Here is an 11,115-nt window from a genome sequence, read left to right on the forward strand (position 1 = left end):
GTGCTCCTGCAGATGGCCCCGCCCAAGCAAGGGCTCCAGAAGAAGTAGCCAATCAGCAGCCGGCCTGGCCCGGGGTCACTGACCTGGAGTCTCCGTCACCTAGGCTGACCACCAGTTTCCAATGAGCGAGCTACCCCGCGGCCGTCCACGATCAGCCGCCTTATGTCCCGTGCCATTCGCGGCCCGCAGCGTTTCCGCAGAGTACGCTTTACCCTTGCCGGTTGGCGCTGTGCCAGCCAATTACTGGTGTTTCCGGGCCAAGCAGCCAATGGCCGGCCGCCTCCGCGCCGGCCTCGCGACGGTTGCGGCTATGCGCCTTGCTGCTCGCGGGAGACGGAGATGGATTGGCGCAAGCAGGGGCCAATGGGCGGTGCGCGCGAGGAGCGGGGCCAATGAGCGTCCCAGAGGCGGGGCGGGCGCCGCGGCGGGCGGCTGCGAGGAGCGGCCGGTAGTGGTGGCGGCGGTGGCGGGTGGCGGCAGCGGTCAGCGGTCGGCCATGGCGGAGGCGGAGGCCGGCGGCGACGAAGTCCGCTGCGTGCGGCTGAACGCCGAGCGGGCCAAGGTACTGCTGGCCGACGTAGACACGCTGCTGTTCGACTGCGATGGCGTGCTGTGGCGCGGCGAGACGGCTGTGCCCGGCGCGCCGGAGACTCTGCGGGCGCTGCGGGCCCGCGGCAAGCGCCTGGGCTTCATCACCAACAACAGCAGCAAGACTCGCAGGGCCTACGCGGAGAAGCTAAGGAGCTTGGGTTTCGGCGGCCCGGTGGGACCCGACGCGGGCCTCGAGGTCTTCGGCACGGCCTACTGCAGCGCGCTCTATCTGCGCCAGCGCCTGGCCGGCGTGCCGGACCCCAAGGCCTACGTGCTGGGCAGCCCGGCCTTAGCCGCCGAGCTGGAGGCCGTGGGTGTCTCCAGCGTGGGCGTGGGCCCGGAGGCGTTGGAAGGCGAAGGGCCGGGCGACTGGCTGGCCGCGCCGCTCGAACCCGACGTGCGCGCGGTAGTGGTGGGCTTCGACCCACACTTCAACTACATGAAACTCACCAAGGCCGTGCGGTACCTGCAGCAGCCCGACTGCCTGTTCGTGGGCACCAACATGGACAACCGGCTCCCGCTGGAGAACGGCCGTTTCCTTTCGGGTCCGTGCGCCTAGGGGCTGGAGGTTGGAGGGCGGGCCCAGCCCTTCCGTGTCTTCTGACCCCCAGCGTCCCCTTCCCTCCCTCGCCCTGCAGGTACCGGCTGTCTGGTGCGAGCCGTGGAGATGGCCGCCCAGCGCCAGGCGGACATCATCGGGAAGCCTAGCCGCTTCATCTTCGACTGCGTGTCCCAGGAGTATGGCATCAACCCGGACCGCACCGTCATGGTGGGAGACCGCCTGGACACAGACATCCTCCTGGGCGCCACCTGTAGCATGAAGACTATCCTGACCCTCACCGGAGTCTCCAGTCTTGAGGATGTGAAGACTAATCAGGAAAGTGACTGCATGTACAAGAAGAAAATGGTCCCTGACTTTTATGTTGACAGCATAGCCGACCTCTTGCCTGCCCTTCAAGGTTAAAGATCTAGTATCTTTAACCTCTGGAATAAAAAAAAGAAAGAAAGAAAACCAGTTACCTAAATTAATAGGTGGGGCTTACAAATGGCTGTTAGGTTGCTACAGGTTAATTGGAGTTAAGCAAAGGCAGTAGTTAACCTTGTAAGTAAACTTTGGGGGCGGGGTGTTGTTTACAGATGATTGTATTTTAAGATGCACTTTTAAACCTGGAAGGCATTATGGGGTGGGTCCTGGGCTTTATATGTGTTGGCATGGGTGGGCATAGCGTCTCCCCAGGATTCGGGTTACCTGAAGTGGGTCAAGGGTTTTGTGTCGTGCTTTATACTGAAAAAATGTTTTCAGAGATCAGACCCTGGGATGGGCGAAGAGGAAAGGAAGGGCTCTTAATGAGACATGTGTGCCCACCAAAAGCTGGGGTTTCCCCCCCGTGTCATCCTACAGCAGAGAAGCCTGCTGCTGTGCCTCAGTTCCTCACCTGCAGGGTGGGGTGGAGGAAGCTACTCCCAGGTGGGATTACTGTTGTTGGGGTTTAGTATGCTGCCCTTGACAACTTCCACTCGCCCCTACTTCCTTGAAAACCTCTTTGATGTCACAATTGTCTGTTTCAGATGCCCAGCACTACAGCCCTCATGCACAGTAACAGCCTAGCTAAATTGTGGCTCTCGTGTGTGGTCTGCTGAGCAGCCAAGGGGTATGGATGCTTGCACTGAACTCCATACTGCTGTACAGGGATCTTAAAACAGTGTTTAATTTAAAAAAAAAAAAAAAATTTTTTTTCTAAAACTACTAAACAACATTGTCCAGTGTGGAATTGGATCTTAAGTGTATGGATTCATAGCTGTGCTGACCCAAGGGTAAATCCAACCGAAGAAATCTCATATCCCAGTCAGCAGCATAGCTCATGTGCAAGCCAAGGATTGCCTTGTTTCCCAGAGTGCCCTCTGGGTGTGAAGGAAAGAAGTCCTGAGAATAGTTGTTAGTTGTCTCTAACACCACATCCACCTCCCCCCCCCCCCCCCCCCCCCCGTGTCCTTTGGGTTGTGGCGGGGTTATGGCGGTGCTCCACAAAAACGTCTGTTTCCAGCCAAAAGACCCCACCTCACCAACCAGCTGGCTTCTCGGCATCTCTGGCCTTTTCCTCTGCTCTGCAAGTCTGACCTTTAGCAGTCTGCTGAGCAGACTGGGCAGCATTCCTGGGGCAAACCCAGGAAGCTGTTCCTTTTGGCCTAGTCCTTCCTTCCTGGCACCTTGCCCTGTACCAAGTGGCTACTCATGATCACAGCACTTTCACCTGTTCACCAGGTTCTCAACAATAAAATGTATCCCATGGCAGAAGCTGCTCCCAGGTCAGGGGTGGCTGGGAGTGGAATAGTGCCATAATTCCACTGACGGCGGCAGTACCTCTGTGAGGGTGGCTCTGAGTCTGAACGAACAGACCTGTTATGGCGTCATCACCACATTAGGAGCACTCAGCAGGTGCAGCAGCAAGGAATGCCCCTTCTCCCGAGCAGGAGCCCGAGAAGCTGTGTGTGTTACACTGTCGGCTTGTTTCACTATGTGAACTCAAATGCACATTAAACTCTCAAACCCACACTGCCTTCCTCTATCTGTTTTGAGTAGCAGCTGTCTAGCCGGGGAGCAAGGCAGGAATACTTAGGGTAGGCTGGGGTCCCAGCTCCTAATCTCACACAGTAGACATGACCACTGCAGCCCCACCCTTCTTGTGAGGAACAGGCCCTGAAGAAACAGGAAGTATTAGCATGAAACCAGAGTTGAATAAAGCTGGGTAAAAAGTGTGGATGTGTGTCCAGCTGACTGTCATGTCAGATAGCTGGACAGCACAGTTAACAGCCTGGTTAGAAAAAACAGCACAGCCAACAGGCCTAGACCCTGGTGTGCAGCAGGCCGTTTCTGTGGTCCAGCCTGGAGCCCACTTGTCACACAGGAATATCCGCAGCCCCATCTGGTGTTAACAGGGTCTGGAAAGAGGCTTGGGAGTTTGTGACGAAAGGAAGAAAGCAATTAGCCTCATACTGATGGTTCATTGAACATTTATTGATGGTTCATGTGTCCATCTCAGGAGTCCAGAAATAACAGACTCCCAAGAAAAAAGTCTGCCCAACCAGACAACATCATCCTGAACAAGACCTAGCCAGTTGTTCTGACTTCTTCCCACCAAGGCCCTGCTTTCACCTGCTCACAGAAACCATGTTCTGCGTAGGCCAGCTGTCCAGAGACATGCCTGGTGACCAGTAATCACTGTGGGAGAGAGGGCTGTCCTGGCTCCGACCGGGCTATCAGATACTGGAAGGAAGCAGTGGGACCAGGAGGGGAGGATACAGTTTGACTCATCAAAGGCATCCTGAGGTTTCCCTGGCTGACTCCTCCAAGGGGCTGGAGACAATCGCCGCATTGTCAGCAGGGGCTGTAGCATGGAGCCAGGGCACATCCACACTGAGAGCCTCAGGTCCAGGCTTGTTGAGGTAAGTGTCTCTACCACCCCCACTCAAGGACCCAGGGATAGATACCCAGGAGACAGGAGTGTTACCATCCACCATCAACCCTTTCCCTGAGGAAGTGGGCTCCCTGGTCTCGAACCCAGAAGCCCCACTGACAGTAATGTGCCCCCAGGTGAAGACTAAAACCTGCCCTAGGGGCTGGAGAGCTGCAGGCCTGCTGCTACTGCTGACACTGGCCACTGCAGGGGCCCTAGCTGGAGGGCTTCTTGGCTTCCTGTACAGCCCTCCCAAGGTGAGCCACTCCTCAAGCCCAGGGGTATACGGAGTGGGAAGGGGGCAAGAAGGCCAGTACCTGTTAGTCCTCCCATAGGGACAGGCCTAAACACCAGCCTTGAGCAGACCGAGAACCAGAAGGAACAAAGGCCTACTCTGGTGATGTGGAAATACAGATGTCAGGGCTGAATTCCAAATACCCCTTAGCCATTGTTGCAGATGCTCCAAAAGACCTTCTCAAGCTCCAGGGTGCCCTGGCCCAACCAAACCACTCTCGTGGACGTGGCCCAGAACATGGCGACTATCGTGGTGTCTCCGCTTCAGAGCAACCACAGCTGGGCTATGCTGTTCGACGGGCAAAGTGTGAGTGGGCTTGGGAGGGGGGCGGAGTGGAGGTATCAGGGGTGGCCCTGACTTACCTATCTGTCTTCCCAGGGCTACATCTGCTACCGCCCTGCAGAGCACCAGGCCTGCTTCCTCCGTCTGATGGAAGCCCAAGATTGGGAGACCCTACGGCTGCTGGTGAACACTTCCAGGGTGAGCAGTACTGCTTGGCTTGCCGCCCCTCCCAGCCACCCCCAAGGCCAGGGGACAAACAAAAGGTCCTCTGTGCAGCCCGGCTGGGCCGGCCAAGGCTCTGGTTTCAGGGGAACAGAAAGCTCTATCTTCCCCTCACTAAGGCTGTTGACAGGAGCAGGTGGAAGGGCCATCAGGCTGGGGCGGAACATGGATGCCCCACCCAGCCAGGACCAAGGAAGCACTATATGGTGGCCCACTAGAGTCTTTCTGCAGGCCCAAGAATCCCGTGTACCTGGCCAGGACACCCACTATGCCCAGGAGCTGCTGGCAGTTTTGGGGGGCCATACCGTGGACCCTGCCCAAGTGGGAGCTCCGGTGCGACACCTTTGCGTGGACACTCCCATCTACTGGGCCCGACGAGCAGAGGGTGAGTTGGGGTGGGCTGAGCGAAGAGAGGCCTATGGCTCCTGCAGGACAGTACTGGGTGGGAGCCCTTGGGACTCATGAGTTCCCTTCTCCCCAGGGCCCCAGAGACAGCGGCTGATCTACCTCTGCATTGACATCTGCTTCCCGAGCAACATCTGTGTGTCCGTCTGCTTTTATTACCTTCCAGACTAAGCCCCCTACCGAGCCCTCATGGCCTTTGGTCCCACTGGCCACTCCTGTCCCTACAGGTCAGCAAGCTGGTCAGGTCACCAGCACCAACAAAGGGCAGCTGACAGTGGGGACAAATAAACCCAGATTACCCGGCCATAGTGGTGATTTCTGGGGGCCTCAGGACCTTTACAGGGGTAGAGAGGGACCAAAGTGGGGGGTAACATACCTGGGCAACAGGCACCAACCTCAGATCTCAACCGTTCCAAGCCCTCTGGGTCTAGCCTCTAAAGGGAGAGAAGACTCCCAGTCCAGGCCCATGGAGTCTGGCTTAGTGAGCCTTCTGACAACAAGCTGGGCATGGAGAGTCCCAGGGTAGAGTGGCCAACAGTCTAGGTTGGCCAAAGGGGGCCAGGGTAGTCTGGTCAGGTCCAGCTGGCCTGACATGCAGAGGCTGACCTGAGAGGCCAGGATATTGTTCAGGTACATCCATTTAGAGCCACTATACCAGGCAGTTCTGACTGCCCAACGCAGTCTCAAGGGGTAGAGGCTAACCCAGCACGCTGTCATTGAAGGCCAAGCAGACGACAGCTTTCTGATGGCCACCATACTCTCTCTTGATCTCTCCAGTCTCTACACACCAGAGCCGGGCCAGGTTGTCAGAGGAAGCTGTAAGAAGGGATCAGGCAGAAGGAAAGCAGCAGCCATGAATGACCTCTCCAGAGAGAGGCCTAGGCAACCGGGGGGACAGGAGGGCAGGGCTCACCTGTGACTATGTACTGGGAGTCCCCTGAGAAGGCACAGCCCCACATCCAGCCACGGGATGACTCTCCAGGGTTACTGCTCTTGATGCTGAGCTCGGTCATCAGGGAGAAGTTGGATGTCCTCCAAATTTTACACGTCTGGTCAGCTGAACAGGTAGCAAGGAGCCTGGGGTTGGACATTGGGTATCTCAGCAGCTACTACTACCCTGTATCCACTTACCACACACCAGGTAGTGTCCCCAGCCCCTGCATACGCCCCCTCCCCCCAGGACCCTAACACGCACGTGGAGTCAGGGCTGAAGCGGCACTGTAGGGCATAGCGTGTGTGGGCTGGGATCTTGGTCTTGGGAATGAGCTGAGTCACCTCATCACCAATGCCTCCCGTCAGGTTCCAGACATAGCAGTTTCCCTATAGGATAGGAGGGCAGTCGTTCAAACCCAGACCCTCAGCTCTGGCCTTGGACCCAGGGATGCCTGGGCCAGGGTAGGAAGATGGGCATCTTGGGTCAGATCTATAGAAAGCTTGGCCCCAACAGGGAACAATGCCCAGCCAGCCAAAAGCAGGAGGCCACACAGGCTAAGGACTTAAACGCAGCTCCCTTGAGGCTGCTGCTGGCCAACAGAGATGTGCAGGGGAGGAGGTGGTAAGGAGGGCACCCAAATAGAAGATGTAACAACCCCAGGCTGGGAAGCAGGAGTGCGAGGATGGGGAACAAGTGATGTTCCAGGATTTAAAAGGAGAAAATGAGACTAGAGGTGAAAGCAGGGATCAAACCAAAGCATCCTGCAGTCCATGAGGAGGAGCCAGAGCATCTTAAGAACAGTGCAGCCTGCCATAGGGCTAAAGGATACTTCTACAGTTGGAGGAGAACAAACCAGGTGTCCCAGGAAGGCCACAGAGAAGTTTGTCAGTATCAGGGAAGATCAAAGTCATGGACTGGAACATAAAAGAAAAGGAGGAATAACCGGCCCTGAGAAATACTGGTTGAGGTGCCTAGTGTGATGGGTAGGTAGGCTATGGCAGACAGCAAGGTGGACATCAGGAGTGGTACCCAAGTGCCTGACTTTAGGAGCTGGGTGGAAAACTTAAAGAGGCCTGAGAGGCAACCAGGGAATCAAGTCCTCTGCAGAAGATGAGGGACTGGGTGCTGCTGCACCCAATCCCAGCACTCACAGCACTATTGACGGCTGCCATGTAGCTGGCATCGGGGTCAATGTGGGCAGACGTGATGGAAACCTCAGGCTCAGGGATCAGCTGCTCGTTGTGGTCTGTCTTCAGGTCCCAGATGTGGATAGCACCGCTCTGGTCACCCACAATGAGTTCTGCCTGGGATGTAGTGGGGGTAAGATGTGGCACTATCTCTGCCCTCCAAAGCCCCTAGGTACCTGGCCCCATGAGTGCTTCTCACCTGGTTGGGATGCAGACACACGCAATTAATGGGTGCATTCACCTGGAAGATGCGCTGGCACTGCAGATTCCGGGACCTGTGGGGAGTCAGGGTTTCGCACGGTGTCTGTTATCAGTGTCCCACCAAAAGCCCCCATTCCCTGCTAGTAAGAGTTGCTTCACCTTAGGAGCTTGTGGAATTTGGCTCTTCCGCACAGCCGGTAGTGTGAGCCCAGTAAAAAGAGAATGAAAGTCCGGCCACTAGCCTGAAGGCAGGGCTGGCTCTTTGATGTCCACCTTGCTTTCCTTCTTCCCTCAAACACCCACTCAAAGCCCCCTTGATTAGTCTGTTCATAGAATACCTGCCCAAGGCAATCCCCTGGCTGCCCTCTCCCCAGGCAGCCATCCTCTCCAGCCCGTGTACAACACCTGAGGTCCCAGATGCGAGCCGTGCAGTCCTCCCCGCCCGTGTACATCCAGCGGCCATCCTCGTGAAAGCCCACAGATGCGATGTTCTTATTGACTCCGTCATAACTGATGATGGGGTTGGGGTTATTGGAGTTGAGATCATACATGCGGATATGTTGGTAACCTAGGGACACAGTCTGAATTGAAGCATGGGTGCCAGGTAGTCCTGCTACCAGGCAAGGGCAGAGGTCAAGAATCTTAGGTACCTGCAGCAGCAATCATGCTTCGGTCTGGTGTGATCTCCAATGCATTCACCTGCTGAGTATGTTAAGGGTGATAGGAAGGGAACCCTGGAAAGGGAGGCGTTGGGGCCATAAGCCATCAAGACCTCCACGACCTGGCCTGAGTTTCCCCGGGCACTTGTCATTCATACTTAATCCTGGCCAGCACCACCCTGCCTGCTTCCAAGTGGAGGATACCGAGTCCTGATGCTGCACTGTTCGAGTGCAGATGCCACTATGCGCCTGCCAAAAGCGCACGGTGTGGTCATAGCCTGCAGTTGCCAAGATGACAGGGTCACTGCCCACCGTGCCTGGGGTGGTATTCATTGTTTGGCAGCAGGGGAAAATGAGGCCTGCGCTGGGCCGTCCACAGGTCAGAACATCTACAGGAAAAGATGTGAGTATGAGAAAACAATCTGCACACTACACAGAGTATTATCTCTTTAAAGATGAGAAAAAACGAGAGAGGCGACTCAGCTCCTCTGTTTCCTTGCATGCGCATGCATTCCTTCAGGGATGGAGACGTTACCCCGCCTGCAGCCAGCAGGAGGCAGTCACACATAGAGGGCAATCACAGGGGCGCCGTCTGCCGCAAGGGTAGGCAACGCATGCGCAGGGCCACTTGGGGAAAAGCCGGGCAACGCGGCTGCTGCTGCGCATGCGTAGCTGACCGGCATTGGGATCTGATGGGTGGGGGCACTATGTGGCAAGACCCCCGAGCTCCCCTGTGCTGTGCGGGCCGCCCTGGCTCTGTCCTACCAGCTTGATTACCCCGACCGCACCCTCCTAGCCACCCAGCGGCTGGTACGCAGCTCTTGTCCCGCGGCCTCCGTACCTTACACACGCTCAGCACTCTGCCTTGGTCCAGGACTGCGAGGCGAGCAGGAGCGAATCGATAGAAGCCGGGCAGAACCTAGAGTTATCGATAGCCGCTCAGGGCGAGACCATGAGTCCGGGGAGTGGGGGAGTTTTCAGTGATACCAAAGTTCTGAAACGAGGAACTGCAGAAGCGGTCACGCGCGGAGTGGGCGTCAGCCGCGACCCCAGCCTTGTACTCACTGGACATCACAGCCATGGTGCGGATGCCTGTTTCCAGGCTTGGTTCCCAGGAAGGATTGCACTGTCGTTGTCCCCCACCCCTGCACACATATACAGTCCCCTACCCTACCTATCAAGCTACAATTTCCAGGCAAATACAAAACTTGCAGATTAAAAAAATTTTTTTTCTTGTATAAGCATATCTCAAACGTTGTACTAAAAGAATTACTTTCTTACAAGAAGTTCAAATACAACTGGGCATTCTGTACTTCTGTTTGCTTTATCTGGTAACCCTAGTCTGGGCCCTTTCAGACCTGTCCAGCCCCAGTCTGACCCTCAGTGCATACAAGTTAGCCTAGGAACTCCTGTAAAACTGCAGATTCTCATACCTCCATTTTTTTGGGGGGCGGGGGGGAGTACAGGGGTTCGAGACAGTTTCTCTGTGTAGTTTTGGTGCCTGCCCTGGAACTTGCTCTGTAGCCCAGGCTGGCCTCAAACTCACCCTCAAAATCGCCCTGGCTCTGCCTCCCCAGTGCTGGGATTAAAGGAGTGCGCCATCACGCCAGGCGCCTCCATTTTTTTATTACAGTCCTCAGAACTCCACGAAGTTAGCCTTGTTTTCCCATGATTCCTTCCCATGGCACCGATAGATGGGGCTGCAAACCCCTTTTTCCTCTGACCACAAAAAGGTTGAGTCCAAATCCTCGGCTAAAGCCAATTCCTGTCCATGCACCCAGGTCCTTGATCATAGACACCCTCCCCGCCCCACCCCGTACCTTTTCCCAGGCCCTCTTTACCTTTACCTCCTTAGCTTATTCTCTGTCTCTCTGTCTCTGTCTCTCTCTGTCTCTCTCTGTTTCTGTCTCTCTGTCTCTGTCTCTCTCAGTTTTTTTGAGTTTCTCCGTTATAGCCTCGAACTCACGGAGATCCACCTGCTTCTACCTCCTGAGATTAAAGGTGTGCACCACCACCACCTGGCTTTGTTTTTTTCAACCAGGGTTTGTCTGGTATCCCACAGTGGCTTCAAACATGTAGGCAGGATGACCTTGAACTTTAAGTGCCCTGTCCCTCCGTAGGCTTTGCACATGCCAGGCAAGTACACTACCATCGGAGTGTCAATGCTAATTCCGGCCTCCCCTTACTTAGTGTTTTAGAACTAAAAACAATCGCAATACTCCTTCTAGCTCAACCCTCTCCTCCAAAGAGCTGTCCTCACCGTGTTGGGAGCTCCACTTGCTACCTCCCCCTCATTCCTCAGCTTTACCCACAGCTCTTTGGGGAAATTCCTCAAGGCCACTGCCCAGCTTAAGCTGCCAAGCCCGGTAGATACTTTCTTTCCACCTCTTGACCCTTGTGTACTGTGGATGACAGGAAATCTCATCTCCTCCTTTGTGCCCTAGTACCAGTACCAGATCTACCTCAGTGGGCTCTCCTCCTTTCCCCTCCCCCTCCTGACACTCTTCCCTTTTCTCTTTGCCTTACCCGAGAGGCTCTGTGGCTTCCTATGCCATCTTTAGTCTGGTGTCCCACCACTTTCATCTCCAACTTCCAGGCTCTTGAAGCACATCCAGTTCTCTGTTAAATATGGCATACAATGGCCAGGCGGTGGTGGCACACGCCTTTAATCCAAGCACTCAGGAGGCAGAGGCAGGAGGATCTCTTGTGAGTTTGAGGCCAGCCTAGTCTACAGAGCGAGTTCCAGGACAGCCAGGGCTAAACAGAGAAATCCTGTCTTGAAAAAACCTAACACACACACACACACACACACACACACACACACACACACACACCACCCCCCGAACACAAATACACAAATGCCACACAGAGAACACCACCTCTC

General features: G+C 55.6%; 3 protein-coding genes across 6 annotated transcripts; 2 read left to right on the forward strand and 1 right to left on the reverse strand.

The window, feature by feature from the left end:
- Nucleotides 1-445: 445 nt before the first annotated feature.
- Nucleotides 446-2,305, forward strand: LOC114680816 (phosphoglycolate phosphatase). Its single transcript, XM_028853994.2, has 2 exons — nucleotides 446-1,136; nucleotides 1,230-2,305. The coding sequence occupies exons 1-2, from the start codon at nucleotides 497-499 to the stop codon at nucleotides 1,553-1,555; spliced, it is 966 nt and encodes a 321-aa protein (XP_028709827.1). The 5' UTR covers nucleotides 446-496; the 3' UTR covers nucleotides 1,556-2,305.
- A 1,281-nt stretch (nucleotides 2,306-3,586) lies between these two features.
- On the reverse strand, nucleotides 3,587-9,163 carry Mlst8 (MTOR associated protein, LST8 homolog). 2 transcript variants are annotated; one of them, XM_028853995.2, is made up of 9 exons: nucleotides 9,073-9,163; nucleotides 8,436-8,620; nucleotides 8,223-8,274; nucleotides 7,978-8,140; nucleotides 7,571-7,646; nucleotides 7,336-7,488; nucleotides 6,446-6,570; nucleotides 6,164-6,327; nucleotides 3,587-6,066 (listed from the first exon to the last, which is right to left on the reverse strand). In XM_028853995.2, exons 2-9 carry the CDS (start codon nucleotides 8,562-8,564, stop codon nucleotides 5,948-5,950), a joined length of 981 nt encoding a protein of 326 aa, XP_028709828.1. In that variant the 5' UTR covers nucleotides 8,565-8,620; nucleotides 9,073-9,163; the 3' UTR covers nucleotides 3,587-5,947. The 2 variants fall into 2 exon arrangements, with proteins under 2 accessions (XP_028709828.1, XP_028709830.1); XM_028853997.2 differs by lacking the exon at nucleotides 9,073-9,163 and having other exon boundaries at nucleotides 8,223-8,306; nucleotides 8,436-8,500.
- On the forward strand, nucleotides 3,954-5,554 carry Bricd5 (BRICHOS domain containing 5). 3 transcript variants are annotated; one of them, XM_028853930.2, is made up of 6 exons: nucleotides 3,954-4,035; nucleotides 4,184-4,303; nucleotides 4,492-4,647; nucleotides 4,720-4,821; nucleotides 5,077-5,230; nucleotides 5,327-5,554. In XM_028853930.2, exons 1-6 carry the CDS (start codon nucleotides 3,985-3,987, stop codon nucleotides 5,419-5,421), a joined length of 678 nt encoding a protein of 225 aa, XP_028709763.2. In that variant the 5' UTR covers nucleotides 3,954-3,984; the 3' UTR covers nucleotides 5,422-5,554. The 3 variants fall into 3 exon arrangements, with proteins under 3 accessions (XP_028709763.2, XP_037057475.1, XP_037057476.1); XM_037201580.1 differs by having other exon boundaries at nucleotides 4,720-5,230; XM_037201581.1 differs by lacking the exons at nucleotides 3,954-4,035; nucleotides 4,184-4,303 and having other exon boundaries at nucleotides 4,484-4,647; nucleotides 4,720-5,230.
- Nucleotides 9,164-11,115: the final 1,952 nt, after the last annotated feature.

Source organism: Peromyscus leucopus, chromosome 8b, assembly GCF_004664715.2.
Source record: "Peromyscus leucopus breed LL Stock chromosome 8b, UCI_PerLeu_2.1, whole genome shotgun sequence".
Taxonomy (NCBI): Eukaryota; Metazoa; Chordata; class Mammalia; order Rodentia; family Cricetidae; genus Peromyscus; species Peromyscus leucopus.